At 45.6% G+C, this 20418-nt stretch overlaps 3 protein-coding genes across 4 annotated transcripts; 1 reads left to right on the top strand and 2 right to left on the bottom strand.

Annotated features, from left to right (window-relative positions):
- Window positions 1–417: 417 nt before the first annotated feature.
- klf1 (Kruppel like factor 1 (erythroid)) lies at window positions 418–3461 on the bottom strand. Its single transcript, XM_076145295.1, has 3 exons — window positions 2823–3461; window positions 1774–2635; window positions 418–1609 (listed from the first exon to the last, which is right to left on the bottom strand). The coding sequence occupies exons 1-3, from the start codon at window positions 2895–2897 to the stop codon at window positions 1434–1436; spliced, it is 1113 nt and encodes a 370-aa protein (XP_076001410.1). The 5' UTR covers window positions 2898–3461; the 3' UTR covers window positions 418–1433.
- A 1447-nt stretch (window positions 3462–4908) lies between these two features.
- On the top strand, window positions 4909–7900 carry cunh22orf23 (chromosome unknown C22orf23 homolog). Of its 2 annotated transcripts, XM_076145330.1 has the most exons (9): window positions 4909–5191; window positions 6069–6147; window positions 6257–6348; window positions 6630–6723; window positions 6820–6882; window positions 7045–7224; window positions 7325–7456; window positions 7544–7644; window positions 7771–7900. In XM_076145330.1, exons 2-9 carry the CDS (start codon window positions 6135–6137, stop codon window positions 7831–7833), a joined length of 738 nt encoding a protein of 245 aa, XP_076001445.1. In that variant the 5' UTR covers window positions 4909–5191; window positions 6069–6134; the 3' UTR covers window positions 7834–7900. The 2 variants fall into 2 exon arrangements, with proteins under 2 accessions (XP_076001445.1, XP_076001446.1); XM_076145331.1 differs by lacking the exons at window positions 6069–6147; window positions 6257–6348.
- A 1261-nt stretch (window positions 7901–9161) lies between these two features.
- Window positions 9162–20371, bottom strand: micall1a (MICAL-like 1a). Its single transcript, XM_076145326.1, has 16 exons — window positions 19454–20371; window positions 16792–16840; window positions 14961–15102; window positions 14733–14833; window positions 13273–13412; window positions 12420–13039; window positions 12271–12331; window positions 11669–12084; window positions 10772–11148; window positions 10469–10603; window positions 10234–10360; window positions 10028–10118; window positions 9876–9949; window positions 9611–9725; window positions 9481–9527; window positions 9162–9385 (listed from the first exon to the last, which is right to left on the bottom strand). Exons 1-16 carry the CDS (start codon window positions 19597–19599, stop codon window positions 9252–9254), a joined length of 2775 nt encoding a protein of 924 aa, XP_076001441.1. The 5' UTR covers window positions 19600–20371; the 3' UTR covers window positions 9162–9251.
- Between the last annotated feature and the right edge of the window lie 47 nt (window positions 20372–20418).

Raw genomic sequence — 20418 nt, 5'->3', positions numbered from 1 at the left:
TGTTTTGTTCTAAGTGTGCCACCACTTTAAGCTACCTATGTTTACCCACTGCAGTAATTGTATCGTCAGCTGCTTTATCAATGAAAATCTATATCTATTATAGATTGAGATTGGATTTGCACAACATTTCTTTTACTTATGGTTCATGGGTGAATGAGTGAACGTCAGCGTAAAACTGGTCACAGCTGGCTGAAGACTCCCATCTAGTGGTTAAAGATTGACATCACACTTTGAATATGCATCCCAGTCAAATTTCACAAGCAAATGGTATAACGTTTATACCATGTATGCATTATGAATCTAATATAATGTCCATCCATTATGCAATAAATGAATACACTGCACCAATAGGAAGTGATAGTTGATATGTACTAATGAAATTCAATCAAACTGCAACTCAGGAATTTGATCCCCCATTCAGTACATTACACTTGTTTGTTTGTTTTACTAGCTGTCACAGCACACTGTTACCCAGCTGTCACCTTGAGAGCAGATCGCTTTCCCAGATGCTCTTCATGTATCCAGTGTATCTCATTTTGCAGGAACGCCCGGCTGCACCGTCACAGTTACACACACACTCACGTATGGAAACTGTCCAATACATTACAGGCTTATCTGGGTGCCACAGAGCTGCTCCATTTGAGTTATGACCCTTCAGTCACAAGTTCTCTTCTTTCAAACATTTGAGACACAGTTGCCCCAGGATGATGGCTTTTGGTCAGTTGTGCTGGCTGCCAAGGAACACTGGGACAAGACGAATCAGTGCAACAGGCAGGATCTGAACTGAACCACCTGTACTCGCTCCAGATTCATCCTGTGGAAGTTACCACAGAGATGTAGCCTGCAGTGAGGCCATTAAAATGTGTGACCTCGTGAATTATCTCCCAATGCTTTGTACAATTTACAGAGTTATGTGCTTTTTTCCAATACTTACAATTTCGAAGAAGGTACTGAGTTAAGTAATTTCACAGCATTTATTTTACAGCATCAGAGTTAAAAACTATTAAAAACAAATGCACTCTTTTCTCATAATATATGCATATAAAATATGACGTTAATAAATATGTTGCTCATTTTGCAACAAATTCTTGAGTAATGCAGATTATTTACAGCTTTGGTGTATACTTAATGATATAACTAAAGCACACATGTTCTTAAATTAAATCCCTTAAATTGACAAACTTGGTTTCTTACAAATACATTTACATTACAAAATACAAAATACATTTACTTCTATATTTCCACTTTCTTTTTTCTTTTTTTTCATGTCCTGAGTCTTGTGGGTCTGTACCGTTAAGCAACAAAATAATTGAATACAGGTTTAGGGAACACTGGGAATGTTGAAATTATACTGAGTCCCATTTCCAACGTCCATGTCGAGTGAATCAATAACGTCGTCGTGGTTTCATGGCCCCTGTGCACCAGCGTGTGTGTTAGGTGTGTCTCTTCATGTGCAGAGCCAGATGGTCAGAGCGGGAGAAGGCCCTCTGACACAACACACACTTGTAGGGTTTCTGGCCCGTATGCTTTCGGTAGTGACGTGTCAGCTCATCCGAGCGAGCAAACTTCCAGTTACAGCCCTCCCATGAACACTGGTAAGGCTTCTCTCCTGGTGAGGAAACAATGAGTAGTAATGTAGAGGGCACTAAACAAACAAATACATCAAATCATATACAGCCTTGCTCATAATAGTTGTTTCTGAGGAACTTGCTTTGCCTATCTAACTGTTTCCCTCCATTCAGAATGTTCCTGGTACAAATTCCTGCCTCTTACCTGTGTGGGTGCGGAGGTGAGCCTTGAGGTGGGAGCTCTTGGTGTAGGTCTTGCTGCAGCCTGGGTATTGACAGCAGTGGATGGCAGGCCGCTTTTTCCCCACCGCCTTTCGGCTACGCTTCCCCTCCAACCCACTCGGGGGCAATTGGGATCCAGCCAGCAGAGGCTGTTGGGGAAGAGACAAATGCCCGCTGGCCTGGCTGTGAGTGTAATCGCAGAAGAGGTTGGCATTGTGAATGTAGTTGGGGATGTAGCTGTAGTGTCTAGGGTCAGAGGTCAGAGTCTGGGGTGAAAGGAACCTGCTGTCGGGGAAGGTCACTATGGAGGGGTGCTGCTGGTGATAGTAGGGGTCATAGTCCCAAGATGTGACCTTACTGTGGTTTCCTCTGTTGCTGCTGTGTCTGTCCACACTGCCTCCTTGGGGAAACCCAAACTGATCCACATTAGGCGGAGAGGAAAACAAAATCCGCCCTGTTTGGTTGTCACTGTAGCCATGGTGGTACAGTTCTGGCAGGACGGACACCATGGTTTCAGCAGGGGACAGGAGCTCGGCCATGACGTTGCTGCTGTTGATCTGAGGTCTGTCCTGTCCTGATTGCTCCTTGAACATGCCTGCTTCTTGGTACGCTCTGGCTTGGCTGGGTTGCGGTAGCTGCTGATCATCGCTGTCCAGAGAAAGGCCGAGGTCAGGTGACGGGTTACAGACGGACAGCAGGAACTCAATGTCCCAGGATGCTCTGCTGTCATCATCTAAGAGATCCTCTGTCATGTGCTGAGGGACCTGCAGCTGGTCAGAGCTGCTGGGTGAAAGTCTACTGCTGAGAGTGTCCACGGGGAGAGAGACGCCCTCAGACTTCCACACCTACATTTGTTGGGAAATATTAGTAAACAAAAAAACTATGAAAACTACAAGACTCTCTGCTATAGCAAGCCAAGTGAGCGCTAGAGCCTCAACTTTATTTGCTCTCTTCATTCTGTATATCAAAATATCCAAAAGTAAACATCAATTGTGTGGATGGAGTGATGAAGACGGACATCACAGTACTCACTTTCATGTTGTCAGTGCAGTGAGCGAGGCTGGAGAAGGAGCTGAAGGAGGGGAGCGCGGCCTGAGTAACAGCCATCAAACACTGGGATACGATTTTACAACAACAAGGTTCCTTTACTATTGTTGTCTCTCCTCTTCTTCTTCATACGACCATCTCACTCTCTGCTGTCAGGAAGTCGTACGGGCTCACTAAGCCTTCATCCCAATTACAGTGCGGTGCCGAGGCTGTGTATAGAGACAGTTTCTCAAAGCCTCCTCTCCATCCCTCGCCTGCTATCTCGCCCTCTCTCTCTTGTCTATCTCTGTCAGCTGCGAGCCGACGTTCAAATCTCTCTTTTTCACGTAGGTTTTGACCGTTGGGAGGTGGAGCGTAAGTGAAGACTAACTGGCTTCACTTCTTCATCTGGATAGATTTGTTCATTTACATTCACAAAGTAACGCTTTCAGGCTCACCTCTTCATCCTGTTCTGTAGGATCCTGAGCACAAAGCCGACCAAAACCCAATAGCCCCAAAGCATAATTCCACTTTGAACACACACCAAACACTCTTTCCTCGCTATCCTCTGTTCAGTACATCCTCCTCCACCAAACCCTATTAAATACATATAAATATGAGTTACAATTCCATTTTATATCCATTTATCCTAAAGTGCATCATATGGACTGACGTGACTGGAAATGACTTTGAAAAGAGTTTGACAAATGAATGGTTACTTCACATTACAGAGGAAGTTCCCTCATGTGATACATAACAATTATAACTAACAGTAAAGTAACAAAAAGAATTCAGTAGTATGATTGATTGCACCTATAGCTGCTCACATAATAGAAACATCACATTTAAAATACCCCAAATGAGGACATGAGCAGTTGTTGAATGAAATTGTTACAATTCATCATAATAATATTTTTAAAAGCCTTTTGAAGCTCAGTTAGTTACAGTAACTCAACTCTAGGCCATGAAATAACAGTAAATAAACTAAAATGACAGAAAAAGAATTGAAAATGTACTTTCACTTCTACTTAATTAAATTGAAATGATTAAATGAAGCAGGGAAACAGCTCACTGGCTGTCAGACGGCGGGTCACTATCTCATAACACATGCTTTGGCCTAGAGCTGGAGTGTGTGAGTGTGTGTGCGCAAACATTTTTATCTTTATATTTACAGATCATGTTTTAATAAATATGGTGTTCCGATCCGCAGAGACCTCAGCAGATCATTTATGACCCTTTTATTGCAATTTTCTTGGGCTATTTAGAGATGTTTGGTCACTGTGAAGATTTAGCCAACAGGTTGCAAACTGATGTGTGTGTGCAATATACATGATATCATTCAGATGATTTGGCGAAAAACCTCTATCTTCACATGATGGGACATTTACACTAAAGCTTTTAACACACACACACACACACACACACACACACACACACACACAGGCTGATCACTGTCCTCTGACTTCTAAGAAGACCTGTGTGTGAAAGGTGATTATATTCTAGCTGCTGTTTATCTGCTCACATGGGGTAGAGGCAGGCTGCTGTCTTCCCACAGATAATGGACTCCTGACTAATGCTGATCCCCGATGACGAGCCCCCCACTGATAAGGACGTGCTCACTCTCCGTCTGCGTGATACACAACACATCACGCACTTCAGAAGTCTGGAGGCTGGAGTGAAAAGGAATGGAAAGACACAGAACTAGATGGATTCTGTGTATTGATGGGATAGTATCCAAAAATAAATGAAGCTGTGTTTGTCTTTATTATTTTATGGTGCATCGTTGTGTTTCTCTCAAAAAACACTTATTAGTTATTAAATATTTACTGTAAGCAGCACACTAGTGCATTGTACTGCACAACTCCGTGTTGAGTGTCATCCAAGCCAATAGAGGCACCTTTAGATGATTATATCCTTGTCCCCCTAACCCTTACCCTAACCCTAACCCTAACCCTAGATCATCACAAACTTTATGTCCAGAGTCTGGAAATGTGTCTTTGGTTTCAATATTCACAAAACAAATTCGAAATAATACAAAATGAATCATGAATTTTAATCTAGATAAAAGAGGAAATACACTCGCCCTCTGTCAAAATCCCGTAATTTTTATGCAGTGTAAGAATTCAGGAGTGATTCCAGGGAAAGAAAAGTGGACTTCTTGTCATGATCATTTTGGTTGCGTTATTTCCTGTTTTATTTTGTAGTATTTTCTGTTGCTGCGTTTTTTGCTTTACTTCCTGCCCTCGTGTTTTCTGTCTTGATTATTTTCACCTGTGTTATTGTCCTTACCTGCTCCACTTTGTCTTCTGTCTTGTGTGTATTCAGCCTGCGTCTTCCCCCTCACCCTTTGTCCGCCCGCACTGCTTCTGTTCCTGGTTTGTTCTCCCTCTGTTCCATGTTTCTTGTGCCCTGGCTACAGTCTGTTCTTGTGTTGTTTTCCTTGTGTTTCCTATCCTTGTTCTGATTTGTTCCCGTATTCCATGAGAGTCTGGTTTTTGTCACTGTAATTCATTTAACTCCGGTTCCTGTTCTGCTCTTTCTTGCCTCCAGGTTGTCTTTAGTTTATCCCTAATCTCTAAGCATTATTTAGCTCTATCTATTTTAACCTTTTCCACCCTGCTGTGTTTTATTTAAGTTACCCTCCTTTAGTCCCTTGCTTTAGTTTTACATATATCGCTTCTGCCTGTGTTACATTACATTTACATTACGGTCATTTAGTAGGCGCTTTTATCCAAAGCGACTTACAATAAGTGCGTTCAACAAAGGTAGATAAAAGAACTTTAGGTCACAAGAAATTGTAAGCGCATTTCCTTCCAAAACCAACAGCTAAGAGCATAACTAGAGCTAGAGTAGAAGTGCAATAAGTTAGGTACTATGATGAATGAGAAAAAAGGACAAATTAGAAATGACAGATTAGAAAACAAGAGCATCAGAAGAGCTAGGACAGAATAGGTGATGTCCTAAGAGGGATGATCCGGGTAGTGTTTCCTGAAGAGATGGGTGTTCCTAGTTTCCATGTGTCTGTTGTCCACTTTGTCATTAAAGAAATTGTTCTTTGTTTTTAATGTTTTAAATGTAAAATACATGGTTTAATAAAGTGGAAGCTCAGTCAAATCAAGTAACTATGTAGTGATATGTGATCTGAACACTTTCATCAAAAATATTTTAAGCGATTTTACAGATGTATACAGCTGTTTGTGGTGCGACTCTAAACCATCCTAAACGAAACGCTGGCTCTTTGTCTCCATCTAGTGGGAAAATGTGTCTTCGCAGCAGCCGCTAAGGAAAAGGAAGAAAAGAAATAAGCGGCAGCCGGAAATGTTTTCATCCGGTATTTAAGCGAACAAACGAACGAAATTGTCAAAAGAAAACTGCGTGAATATTGGAGAACAAAACGAGGTTTGTAGTCTTTGGTTGTCGTTTTTGCTGCTGTACGACAGGAGGCGCTACGGCTGCAGACACTGTCGTTACCATAGAAACGCTTAGTGTTCGACTCGAGGAGACGCTGGCTGGGTTTCACCCCCCACGCAAAGTGAGTATTTTAGGATGATTTATGATTAAATGAATGAGCGTGTCAACAAGTTTGCTTTTGTTTCAACTTACAAGCACATTTTATTTTCATCTGTATCGTTAGAACCTTTAATCTCAGTCGCTAAGCTAATTGGCCTCCTAGCAAAACAACTAAACAACACACTAAACAGAATAGGAGCGAGTGTTAAATTGTGCTTTTTCTCATTATTATTCTAGTAGTAGTATCCCTATAGCCTGTCTCTGACACAGTGTGTATTGTGTCCTCTGTGTCTGGGTCTGTAGATGGAGACGTCCCCACAGGGCAAAGGTCAGGGGGGTCTGTGGAACAGCAGCAGGGCTCCACAGTACAGCAAGAAGACTGAGGACATGCTGAGATGTAAGATGACACCCTGGATGATGCTCTACTGCTGGGTTGTGTAGATCTGTAAGTTAATTGTTTTGTTTTTTTATGATCCTCTCTACCGGCTCTCAGTGATGATGCAAGAGTCACGATTCACCAACATCCAGAGGAGGAAGATCAACGAGTACCTGAAGAGTAAGTTTGAGGCGTTTGGATGAGAGGAGGAATCACCACAGTTGTCTCATTATGTTGTGTGATAACATTGGATCAAAACATGGCCATCACAAACTATTTTATTATTCTATTCTGTTTCAAATGGTCTGGATATGAGTTGGTAATTATACTCAACCCCCTCAGAAGGAGCAGCTTTACCCATGACCTTTGACCCTCCATCTTTGGGCCGTACCACTCAGACTGAACACAAAGCCAGTATGCCAACCGCCAACCGCCTGCCAGCCAAGCCTCAGAGACGCAGCGCTGAGTCATGTCAGTCTGGGAACAGTTACATCAGAGAGAAGTTCCGACCATTGCCTACGCGTATGTTGTGGATTTATGTTTCAAAGAGCTACAGAGATTCAAGATGTTTATTCCCAAACGTTTACAGCTGGAATGTTTCTCTTATCCCTGTGTTCCTTAGGAGACCTGGAGAAAGAGAAGAGGAGGCTGCAGAACATCTTGGCAACGGGACAAGAGGAGCCCAAAGACACGTTTTCCCGACACGTTCCAAACCCAGAAGTGGCGGAGGAGGAGAGGGATCGGCACCAGGAAGGTGGGGTGGACTGCAGGCAAACAGATGATGACACCGGAGACCCCTATCCCTATATTCTGAGTCTGAAGTGTGCGTTTTGTTGTGCAGTGCTAGATGAGATAGAAGAGAGGAGACAGTTTCTGGCAGACATGGCTGCTCTGGGTCAGGAGAAACGCTACTTCCACATCATTAACGCCGAGATCTCACAGGTAAACCAGCGAGGCTTCACATCAGGGCTCATATCACAAGTTTGAAACCTCTAGTCGAGTTCTTAATGGACACAAGTACTTTTTTTGTAGACCCTCACCCTTTTCATCCTCTTGACTCCCATGCAGAAAATCAGAGAGCTGGCGGTGATGGACAGAGCAGCGGAGGAGCCTGATGAATGCTCATCTTAAAGTAGAATATAAGAGACTGAGGGGACACGAGGGGACACGACTGACTGCACAAACAGCTCAGATGAGAAGATAACACGGTCTTCTGCATGTGCACCAGAACACCAGAAATGACCATTAAATCAACAAACACATGAACTACTTGCATTAATTTACTTTATTCCTCTGCCTCCCAATGTCAGTATTCAATATAATCCTGATGTTTTATGACAAAAGCTACAAAAGCCCTTTAGTTTCAGCTGGACAGGGAGACGAGACACCTACCACCCAACACACAGTATCAATACAAGGGAGGACAACTTAGCAATATACACATAACCAGACAATGTAAATTACAGAGGGAGCTCATTAGCGTTGTGCGATGAGCTCATCCACAAACGCAATTAAATAAATGGCACTTTAAAAACAATCGCGATAGGACCGATGAACCGGATCAAATTTTAAGGCAAAATAACGTGACAGAGAAACAAACGATAAAATATAAATTAAGTTTGCATATTCAGGTTTGACCCAATGAAAAAAAAAAAAAACAGATTTTGCAGCGGTTGATCAAATATATCCGCCTTTTCAAATACTCATTATTGCCTGTGTGTGTGACCTCTCGCATTAAAGTGTGTATTTGTTAGATCTATCGTTTAATACTTTCAATTATGATCTCTTTCTCGTCGAAGTTCTCCAAAACAATCCGTCTCACGTTCATTTTTCTTTCCATAAAAACAAAATCTACACTCGTTCACATCTTTAACATGAAAGCGCGTAAACGCCACCGTCGTAAAAACAAACACTGCAGAAGTTAAAAGCTACGCGCCACTGTAATGTGGCAGCGAGTGGAGCTCAGGTATTCACTGCTGACGTTTCATCGCGTAACGGGCTGGTGTGTAGCGGCCATAAATGCGTCTAATAGCCACTTTTGTTTTGAGTACCACCAGGTTCAACCCAGATATGACGTTAAAAAAAAAGCCACCTCCAGCTCCTGACCGCTTAATATAAGGAGCAGAGGCGAAGTATACTCGAGGACTGAACGTTAGGTGTAATAAGTCATTGAAAACATTGAGAGGGGGGGAAAAAGACGCTGTGCTATGCAGGAATCTGGAAGCAAGCGCAACAAATCAGCGCAGTGAGCTGGAAGCTTGGCTGAATTCCACACTTGGACCTGTTTGAAAGCTTTGGGAGTTTAAAGCGTGGAGTTATTGTATCGGACTCGACACAGAGAGGCGACAGAAAAGAATCATCAAGTAGAACACGAACGAGCAGCGGCTTGTGTTTGGGTTGAGCGCTCAAAACGTAGCCAGACTTGACCTGGAATATTTTCTTCTTTTTTTGGCGGGGGATTTTCCTCAGTCTCTAAATTCTCCACTCCTCTAGCAGCCGGCGGCGTTCCCTCTTTTCTCGCTCCTTCTCTCCGGCCTCGTTCTCCTGGTTCAGCTCTTCTCTTTGCGGGGGCTCGGGCCCTTGCCGGGTTCTCCTTTGTGGCTCAGTCGCTTCAGCACCTTGATGGGTTTGAACTTGTTCCCTTTCTTCTTGTGCTGCTCGCTGTCCGGCTCCTTATGGAAGTCTGACGAGGACGAGTAGGGAAAGAGTTACATTTAATGTGGCCTCCAAAAGGAAGATCTGCTACTATCCACTATGTAAGCTCACTCTTCCTCCTACCTTTTTTCTTCAGCACGGCTTCCATAATTTTATCCTCCTCTTCTTCCCTGTGACACAGACGTTTGTCGTTACAGGGAGTGTGAAGTATAAACTGTGTATCAGTGCGACGCCACCTGCCAGGAGTGTTTACCTCTGCCTGTCCTGGTCCATGCTGTTGACTATTTGGTTGCGCTGTTCAATGATGGTAACCAGCTCAGCCATCAGCTCCTGCTCCCGACCTTTATCCTCCTCACTCCAATCTTTTTCTGACAGAGATGGAGAGAGATTAGAGTTATGCAACGTAACACCAAGTGAAAGTGATATATATGTGTTAATATCTGTGTGTAGATGCTTCTTGCGTACACCATCTATACACACAAACGGTGGATCTGACCGTATTAAGGCCTCACACACACCTGGTTTGTTGAGGAGACACCTGAGCTCGTACTCCACATCAGCCTGTCTCTCCTCCAAGTTCTGCTGCTTGTCGCTGCAGTGAACAAAACGCAAGGAGTGAGTTACAGAGTTGACAGAGAGAAACACGTCTGACTCTTAGTCTGGTGCTTACGTGTAGACCAGCTCGGCTTCTCGTCTGACCAACAGGTGTTTCTCGTGGATGAGAGTGAACCAGTCGACCAACAGCCGCTCCTCGTCCTCATCTGAAACAGGCAAACAGGCATTACTTAATGTAGGACTGCTGATCCTGGATCTGTTACTACTTTATAGAATTCCTTTCACATAAGAAAGCCTATCAACAGCAGTGTGACATGATACCGTTGGGGTTGTCTCTCAGCTTCTTCTCCAGTTCCACTCCTCGATGCTCCAGCTCATCCAGCTGCTTCTCCAGCTGGATCATCTCCCCGTGAATGTCCTCCACTGGGATGTACTGATCCGACTGCACCTGGGAGGACGTTTGGACAGGTTGTATTGTTGAAGAACTGAGTCTGTGTCATTTTATTTTGTGCGGAGTAGTGAATAGTGATAACTCTGTGATCATGTTCGGCTCTACCTTGCGTTTGATGAGTGGGAAGCCATGGCCAGGGGCTGGGGGTCTGGCAGGACGTGGGCCTTTAGGTGGTTTGCTTTTGGATTTAGCAGGGGAGGGGGAGGCTTTCCTGTTGAAAGGGTTCTCCTTACAGATCCGCTAAAGGAGGAAAGACCCAGAGGTGGAATATTACAGAAGAGGACAGGCGATTATTAATAATGCTTTCTTTTTATTAAGGCGAGTCGTCACTTCTTCTTTTCCATAGAATAGGAAGTACAAACTGGAGTTACAATTCTTAACATATAAATCAATCTGGTCCCCTGTTACCTTGTTGTGTGACTGAGGGGCCCCTGAGGCCAGTGGGCTAGGAGTCATGGAGGGTCTTGGGGGAGGCGCTGCAGCCCCTTTGGCCTCTGAGCTCCTACTGGTCTGTGGCGTAGCGGGAGCTGAGCTGACAGCTACGGGGGCGGAAGGCGGGGAGAGATGAGGCAGCCGCTCAGCGGAGGAGGAAGCGGAAGCGGTGGAGTTGCACGGCGTGCAGATGGAGGGCTCCGACACGCTCTTGGTGAAGGCGTGTTCCTGCTCGCCGCTGGCAACGCCGGGAGCGCGGGGCTGGGAAGAACTGTGGTCTGAGCCAGAGGAAAGACTCTCTGTACTGAGAGCTGGAGAGGGAGAGCAAGAGGAGGACTGAGAGTGAGGCAGAACTGAAGAGGAGCCAAGGGTCAGTAACAACAGAGAGGAAGCAAATAAATAAGATAGGAATCAAAGATGAGTGAATAGGTTTAGTTGAGTGGGGAAAAGATAAACAGTGGGGAGAAGATAAACAAATGCTTTATTCAAATATTCAATTGGTAAAAAAAGCTTATTAACACAACATCAACATTCACTGCATATCACACAACCTTCACACTCAAATCTCAGGATTAGAAGGAAGTTCGATGCCTGGTGAGTGGGATTTATGACGACAATCATGACGCAGACAAAATGCCACATCCACTTGTCATCCACCTGCGCTGTGAGAAATTAAATTTCTGTCACCGTCACAATTTAGTTGCAAGCTGTCCTGCTTTACGCTTCATTCATGATTGCTAACTTTGTTCATGAGGGTCCATCGCTCTCCCGCAGCAGAGACGTGTTTGTTTACATAGATTCTACAGGATTTCACCAATAATCAGAACAATCCAGAAAAGAACAGAAACGGTACAGTACTCTGACAAAGCTCACCTCCAGGGGGCCGAGGAACGCGGGGCGCTGGCCTTTTCTTGCTCCTGCTGCTCCCAGGACTAGTGGAGCGGGAAGAGCTTCCTCCACCAGGGGGCGTTTCTGCCCCCGCACTCTCTGCGGCCTTTGTAATGCTGTACCATGGATGGTTGGCCAACACTGTGGGTGGAACAGAGCTTCCTTCGGACCCCTCCTCTTCCTCTTTATTATCATCATCATCATCCTCATCATCCTCAAACGGGTTGGCGGGAGGAGGGGGCGTGCCGGGTCTGGAGCCCTCCCCTTTGAGAGAGGAGAGAGAGCCGGTATTGGGAGGTGTGGCCAGTCCGGGAGGGGGAGGGGCCTTCTTCTTTCTGGATTCAGACTGGACCAGGGCGAGCCAAGGTGGATCTTTGGGTTTATGAGTGCCACTGGACAGGCTAGACAGTGAGACACACAGGAGGAGGGGGGGGGGGGGTCACAGACAGGGACAAATGCACAAATGGAGGCATGGAGAGGCAAACAGCGAGAGTACATGATGTAACGAGACAGAGAACGCCTGCGACAAATATGATTACAGCGGACGAGACGGACGGGAAAAGGGGCGTCAACAGAAACGTGTTTACCTGCCGGGAGACTGGGATTGTTCCCTCGGTTTTGGCGGGAGCTTGGGCTTCTGGTGTACACCTGTAGATCCAGACAGAACGAGAGGATGACGGCCAATGAATAACGTTTTCATGCATATCATCATTTACGCCCTGGAATTCTTCCTCACCGTTGACTGCAAGGTTGTCTGCGGTAAGAGGAAGACGAACTCGAGGGGCGGGGCGAGGTGGAGGGATGCGCTCAGGAACCCGGCGAGGTGCCGGCACCGGTCTAATATCTTCCTGATGAACGAGAGGTGTAGATGGGAGGTCTCCATTAGCTGCATCATCGGATGGCATCCGAGTATCTTCATCCTTTACTTCCTCCTCCTCCTCCACCACCACCACCTCCTCCTCCTCATCACTCTCATCAAAAGGATTGGGAGGAGTTGAGGCACGTGGTTTCTCTTCCGTCTCTTCACTGCCATCCACATCTTTTTCCTTTTCCAAAAAGTCATCTTGGTTTGTCGTAATAGGAGTGACGGCGTCGGAGTCGTGGATCGTCAAATCGTTTGTTAGGCTCGCCGGCGGTGGAGTCTTTGCCCGGTCCGCCTCGGGGGCTGAGGTGTGGTCGGTCATGTTGTGTCCTATACTGGCAGACTGAACTAGCGCAGGTCTTACAGTGAGATCTGGTCGGCCGTTCTGACTGGCTAACACAGACCGTGTGAGGTGATGTGTGCAGGTCAACACTCCGGAGTCATTTCCTAATTTGTAGGATCCAGGAAGGAGAGTGCTGCGACATTCCGTACACCTGAGAGAACAGAGAGCATGGAGTTAGGTCATATTTAAAGCAGCTCAGGACGACGGTCAGGTAGCTCACTCATAACCTTCTCTCTGGCAAGGCTTCTTCAGAAAGTGCTGTATCTCATCATTAGTCTACTGTAACCAAATTCGCTTGACCATGTGCACTCAATTGACCCGATGGTGTCGCCATGACAAATACAGTTCAATGTTGTCAACAACGTTAAGCTGTGGTGTGTTTACCTGAAGCAGTTGCGGTGGTAGAGCTTCCCGTCCACCAGGAACCTCTGCACCAGGTGGACGTGTTTCTGGCAGGCGGCGCACGTGCTGCTGAGCGTGCCGCGCCGCGCCGCTGCAAACGTATCCACGCCGGTCTGCGCGGGCTGGGTCGGGCCAGTGAGAGCGAGCAGGGACGCGATCACAGGGAGGGGAGGGGGGAGGACGTCACGGGGAGGGGGAGGATGGAGAGGGATGTGGAAGGGGAGATCAAACATGAAGTCAGGATCTTAGGATGTTTGGCGTCTTCATTCTGCTTAGCTAGCTTAAGGTTTGATCTTCTTGATTACTGCAACATCAACTGATTTGTTACTGCATAGCTGCTTCCGTTTTATGATTTATGTTAATAAAACAAAAAAAGCTTTGTTATGATTAACAGATATATTAGGAAAGCTGGGAGCAGAGCTTTTGTTTTTAATTCAAGTCAAGTAGATAATTTGGTTAGCGGCGGTATCTTCCAAAACATGGCACACAGAGTTAGGACAGCACAACTGTTAACTGTTTACTATAAAAGTGTTTGGCTGTCACCTCCTAACCCACCACCCACCCTACTGCCTAGGCCCAGGACCATAGATTGGGGAGGGGATCAAATGTGTGGAGGAAGAAGAACAGGAAGAAGAGGGAGTGGAATGGATTTCCATCTAGAGGGGGGAAGTGGAGGAGGAGGATGCCAGCACACGGTAGTATGGGGATGGAGGCATACGAAAGAAAAGAGAGACAGGATATAGAGTCTATCTTTATAGACTTACTCTACCCTCTTTGCTTCCCCCCTGCTGTGCAACACAAAGCCCACAGAAGGATGTAGTCATTATAAAATGCATATTGTACACCGTAGTACTGAAACGGCAGGATGGGTTTTGTGTTGTACAACTCTGGTGAACCAATATCCCCAAATAGCGCATGCAAAATAAGAGTTTGGCCGTTAATTCAAAGGCTCGAGCCAGAACGAAAATACGACTAAAAATGATGTGAGGCTTGTGTGCGTGTGTGCGGCCCCACGAAATCGTCCCCCCGAACGTCGTAACATGCAGCTTCAGGAACTTGTTTGATCATGCAAAGGTAATAAGAGTTGTAGATTACCGGACCAAACGTACATTTACACATTTACACATGCACAGGGTTTCCTCTGCCGTTATACGCTTATAGTGTACAAAACAAATAGTAAAAAGGTTTTATAACAGCAATAAGAGCAGGAAGGTGAAGTGCTCACAAGACGGCTGTGAGAATTTCAATTGATACACTTTGATTGTTGATTGCAATTAAATCTCTTGTTGAAGTTGCTAATGCGTTTTAATTTTTTAGTGCAACATCATCAAATTCCTTTTTCATTTCAAAGTATAATGGATCCAATCAGCGCCTAAGATCTTAGAAAAGCTTAGGAAAACCCTGCACGTGCGTACAGTCGTTCCATATCGCCTGGCGCTCACCTGGGGCTCCACCACTTTGTCTTCCGAAGGGGTCACTGGCCTTTTCTGGGCCGGCTCATTGAGACCCACGGCACTCGGCCTCTTGGCGCAAGGGGGGTTTGCTGCAGCACGGGAAGTCATGAAATAATTACTAAGAATGTGTGTCGTTATATACAGTTGCAATATTTCTTTCCTGGCATTTTAAGATCTCCCTGTGAAATCTGACATCCTTCTGCTTTTGCCACCCACCATGAGACTTGTTGTTGAAGAAGTTGTAGTACTGGGAGACGTAAGTGATGATGCTCAGCCGGTCAGGCACTTTCATGGACACCATGTCTTCGGGGTCCAACAGGGCCGGAATCCCCAGCTGTGTCTCAGCCACCTCGAATGCCTACAATGAAGCAAAGACAAAGAGGAGAGGTAGAAGGATGATGAAGATGCATGAAAGGGGATGTACTAACTCATCAGTGCTGTTAGTTACTGTGGTTTGTAAACAAGTGTGCTTATTTTCAGCGTTTCATGTAAGATCTGATACTGAAAGTAAATCCGTCGGTGAAGTCCTTCCTTTTTCATTCTCTTTTCTTGCGAGTGTTTGTGGGTTGTCTGCTGAAAGCTAAACAACGTCCTTCTGTACAACCCCTCAGATATCAGATTGGGTTAGACTCGGGTTACAAAAGAAGAGAGATTAGTGTGTAGCATGTAACTGTGATGTCATGTCCTTAATCTGAGTATCCATAGTGATGCAGGTACCTGACTCAATGTAAGATGCTGACTGTAAAGGCAGACATTGGTCTTGTTGCATTTGTGTGTGTAACACATCGTGAGCCAGTTTACCGTCGACGCACGACACTCCAAATAATAACCTCGCTCCCAAAACATCACTTCCTCATGATGTCATTTTTTTGTCCTCTGAGATAACAATCAGTCTAATGAAAAAAGCCACTGGAGTAATGAGAGTGGCTATGATTATGTAACCACATGGATCCAGCAGCTTGGCAGCCACACAAGTCTGAGTTCATCCTGTAAGCAAAGGCAACACACCATGGAGGGACTAACTCACAGATTCATCACAAAACATCACAACGTTTACAGCTGAACACTTTGCTTGATAGATATTCATCACAGTGCAACTTTCCATGCTACACTTTATTGAAATAAATGTTTGATTATAGACCGATGACATCAGAGAGTTGCCATGGTGACTACAAAACAGACAATCTATAATCACTTGGAAAAATATGAAGAAATCTATTTTATTGGGAATTTATTTTGGTCAAACTGTAGACAAATTCACATTAAACCGTTCAGTGTGTTGTCTGCATTTACAGAATGTCTATTGATCCCAATTGAATGAAATCAGCATGAGATCATGACTCATGCTGAACTAGTAAACAAATTTGGGGGAGATCAAATCTGGGTCTTCGAGCTGACGCAGCACTCAGCTTTGATCTCTACATTTAAGGCCATGGATTCCTCACTTAAACTGTGGACTAATGGGTACACTAAATTAATCACTTTGCTCATAAAAACCCCAGATGAGCGCCTGCTTGCAGGGCGTTTGCCTCCAACGCTGCCACCAGCTGCTCCGCCCTCCCTCAAAGCAGCTGGATGACAAAAATGTCAAGGGCTCAAAAAGCTGCCAAAGCTGAGCTCACGCTGAACACCAGGAAACTCCCATTTCATCGCTCACAGATCGCCTGTTCCCCTGTGGGCATTGTGGAAAAAGCTGACCAGCAAAGTATGATAACAAGTCCTTTGCTCGTTCCAAATCACTTACTGTAGGAATATAAAGCTGCCAATTCAGCTCTCAGGTCCATTATATCCTCTCTACATAAGACCTTTCATGCTCCCTCTCTCCCATCTTCTCCCTTGTCAGTAGGATCAAGTAACACTGAAGCCCAACAACAAACACCCAATGTGACTTCTGGCACCAGATCGACTCATTTCAGAGCAGGAAAGAACAGGTTGCGCTGACAGATGCAATAGAACACTGATGACTGAACTCGCCCATGCTTACAGTCAGAGAGAAAATACTACAAAATGTCCCCATAAAACGTGTGTGGATGTACAAATGACTCACCAGTCGGTTGTTCTCGTAGACATTCTCTTTGGACAGTGAGTCAAAGTCTCTAGAATGACAAGACAGGAAAGTGTTAACAATCAAAACAACATGAGATAAGTATCAGTAACTCCTCGCATGTGAGCATTAAACACCGTCTGTGCCGTGCTGAGGCAGGACAGCGCTGTATTTATCCCGCTGACCTATTTCCACTTATGACCTGTCAAAAAGCTATTACTGGCTCGACAGCCTAACGCGGGGAAATGTTAAGTAGCCAAGTAAAGCTACTGCACTGCCAGAGCAGACAATGGGCCCAAATCGCACATGAGGGCCCGAAACCACACGTGAACAATGTGGAGGGGAAAAGGTGCAGGGATAACAGGACGGGAGCAGTCGAGCCAAACAGGAGTGATGTGTTGATAATTACAAGGCTCTGCTTTAAAATCCCTGAGGCGAGGAACCAAAAACCAGCCGCTCACCAGTAAACATCCTGCAGTAAAAAAATGCAGCACGTCTGAGGTTTTGGGGGATGAAAGTGTGGCAGTGTGTGTTTACTACAGGTATATTGGTATGCGTGTGTCGTCGTCGTCGTCTGGACGACAGAGGGGAAATCGTCGCGACCCTGGAGAAGCTTGTGGAGAGCATGTGGAGCTCTCACGGAGCAAACGGAGCATGAATGAGCTTTGTGTCAGCGCCGCACAAAGTGACCTCTGTTCTCCTTAATCTAGTTCCCATGGCTGCGATTGCTCTTAGCTGCAGCAGAAATGGCACAATTATGTCAAAACATGCACCTGTGCGGAACCCGCTGAGACGGATCGGCTCTGTTCCCGTCCACAATGCTGTCGTTAACTGATCGGAACCGAATCTGGACTTCAAATTCTGAATACTGAGCACAGGAGACAGCACGGAGGTGGATGAGGGAGTGAGTCGTCTGAGTTGCAGACCTAAGCCGCCGTGACTCTGACAGTCTTACTCCCAGGTTTATTTTGGGAAAGAGGACAGTGTGTGTGAGTGTGTGTGAGTGTGTGTGAGTGTGTGTGTGTGTGTGTGTGTGTGTGTGTGTGTGTGTGTGTGTGTGTGTGTGTGTGTGTGTGTGTGTGTGTGTGTGTGTGTGTGTGTGTGTGTGTGTTGTTTAAAATGCATACGGAAAAAAGTACAGAATGTTTGCACTCTGACAAAATGAGGTACAATAGCAATAACAAAAAACGGCATGATAAGGTATGAATGAGACGTGTAGGGGCACTGTTAAATGTGACTTTGCCTGAGCTGCTGCATTCACTTTGGCTAAGTAGGTCAGAGATATGTTCTCTCTGCCATAAGATCAACCCCAGCGAGTTCAAGTACAGTTTGTCTCGGTTGAACAAATCCAAATGAAGCCACTCGCTGCACTAATGTCTCTGGTAATGTGTTGTTATTATTATGATGAGGAGGAAATCGACTCAGAGTGCAGCGGATCACTACAATGGCCGGGCCCGGCATCAGAGCTAAATTCAGTCTGACAGGCGGAGGTCTCAGCTGCAGATTAGCCTGACAGACTGTCTGTCTGGATCAGAGTGAGTTAGGCTGGACCATCTCGTCTGTAAAGGGCAGGGAGGCACGCTGGGACCTCAATTGAAGAGACGGATCGAAAAGCTGAGTGTTCCATGTTTTGTCCTCTCTCTTGCTTTCAGCTTTATTGTGTTGTCGGTCAGTGAGTGCTTGTCCTACCCTTATCCAGGTGTATAACAGCCTGTGACCACCTGAGGAGCTTATGATGTTATTTCCACACCTTTTCCTTCCGGAGGAATGGATCTTATCCATTCACTGGCTGTTAAGGCCTAAATCGTCAGTTGCTATGTTCTCTCTCTACACGGCCACATTACGCTCCACAAAACTAAGGCTCTTCCACAGATTCCGTATTTAATGCGAGTCACATGAAACTGTGTCCATGTCTGTGTCTTTGCTGTGTCACTGCAGCTTACAGACATCTCTTCGAAACTCTTCGTCCAACTCATCTGATCATCACTGCCGCCTGCGATTCAATCAATTCAACAGTGCATTCAATTCAACAATATGACCTAATCATGTATTACTCCTGAATGACAGGCTGCTCTTCACTTAACACACAAATACATTTGCGCAAAGAAGAGCAAACCAGTATTTCTGTCTCGCAACCAAAATAAGGTCCCGTAATCACATTTGTATCGCTGTGGTTGCATTGCATTGAACACAACCTCGCTGTGGTTTTGTGTTGTATTGTGATCTGTGTAGGTGTTGACTGCACAGAGGAACTTAGCTACAGAGACAAGGCACAGCTTTGTGATGGCACACTGACTTCTCTGTCCAATGTTGACCAAACTACTAAACACAGTAACAGTAAGAAAACTCAATCTGCACTAAATACGAGCCTGATAAGAATCTCAATCTCTGTGAATATCGTCACAGAATCACATTGTCGGTTACTAACTTCACTCTGCTGTGTAGAGTGTAGCCATTAGTAACAAAACAATCAGCACGAAATGTCAGGATCCAGAGTGTATGTGTGTGTCCCCTGTATACACACACACACACAGCTGTCATATCTGTGCCACATAAAAGCAATTTCGATGTCACCAATGACATCACCCTAGTCTGAAGATTGTGTAATGATCGTGTACCTGTAAGAGACCACGGACCCGGAGTCTGGAAATGTTTGGTTACTTACATCAAATCTGGTCGGTAACGATGTATTATGGCACAAAACGCCATACCGTCTCGGAAGGACGTGGACATGTCCTTTATGTCCACATGGCTGTAATGTTCGCACTGGATCCGACACCACTCCTTCAGAGCTTTCAGCGAGCCCATCATGTCATAAAAAATCCAAAAAGAGAAAGAGAGAGGATTCCCAAATCAAATGGACGTGTTGTTATTCCAGCAGTGACAGCGGGCAGGACAAAGTCTCTTCCCCGTGCGAGTTACACGAGTCATCGGCCAGGCAACACCCGAATCCGCGTTCATGTACAATCTGGGAGCCGCGCTAAGAAGCTAGCGCGGCGAGCAAGCTAGCGCCACTACAAACAACTTTTGCAACATTACAAGGTGCATTACGATATCATTGAGTCTGGGTGGGAGGGGTTATGCTGTTAATGGTGAAGACATCTAAAACGTTTTAACCAGAACCTCCAAGTTAAAAATAAATAAATTACAGCTTCTATGCACTGTGACTGTAGCTCCCACACAAAGTTCTCGACGCAGCCAATTCAGCTAGCTTGCTAACTTAGTCGACAACATATATACAGCAGATTTCCAGGTGAGCGCCGGCGGGATGAAGGTGTCTTCAATGGGCGATGCTGTTGTTTCAGATGAAGCTGGTGAGCTGACGGTTTCCTCCCTGCTTCTGCTGGTTCGCAGGCGACTGTTGTTTCCGAGTGAGATGACTACAAAGACTGCAAGCTGCCAGAGAGAATGTCCGTAAACGCTGCACCCCGGCTTACTCACGACGTTGTCCTTGGAGAACAAATCCAAGTACACTGCAATAAAAGCTCTCACACAGCGTTGGTGCACCTCAACCGGTCCTCCTCTACCATCATCGCCGCTGGACTGAACTCACGCAGCGCCGGCAGCTTCCCTCCCTGCCCGCCCCTGCTGCTCAATGTCATGTTGTTGTGTCTCTCTGCGCACAGTAGA

The sequence above is a fragment of the Genypterus blacodes genome, unplaced genomic scaffold, assembly GCF_046128005.1.
Source record: "Genypterus blacodes isolate CSIRO-AG114 ecotype Tasmania unplaced genomic scaffold, CSIRO-AGI_Gbla_v1 ptg000030l_1, whole genome shotgun sequence".
NCBI classification, from domain to species: Eukaryota; Metazoa; Chordata; class Actinopteri; order Ophidiiformes; family Ophidiidae; genus Genypterus; species Genypterus blacodes.
This window is presented reverse-complemented; position numbering and strand designations above follow the sequence as displayed.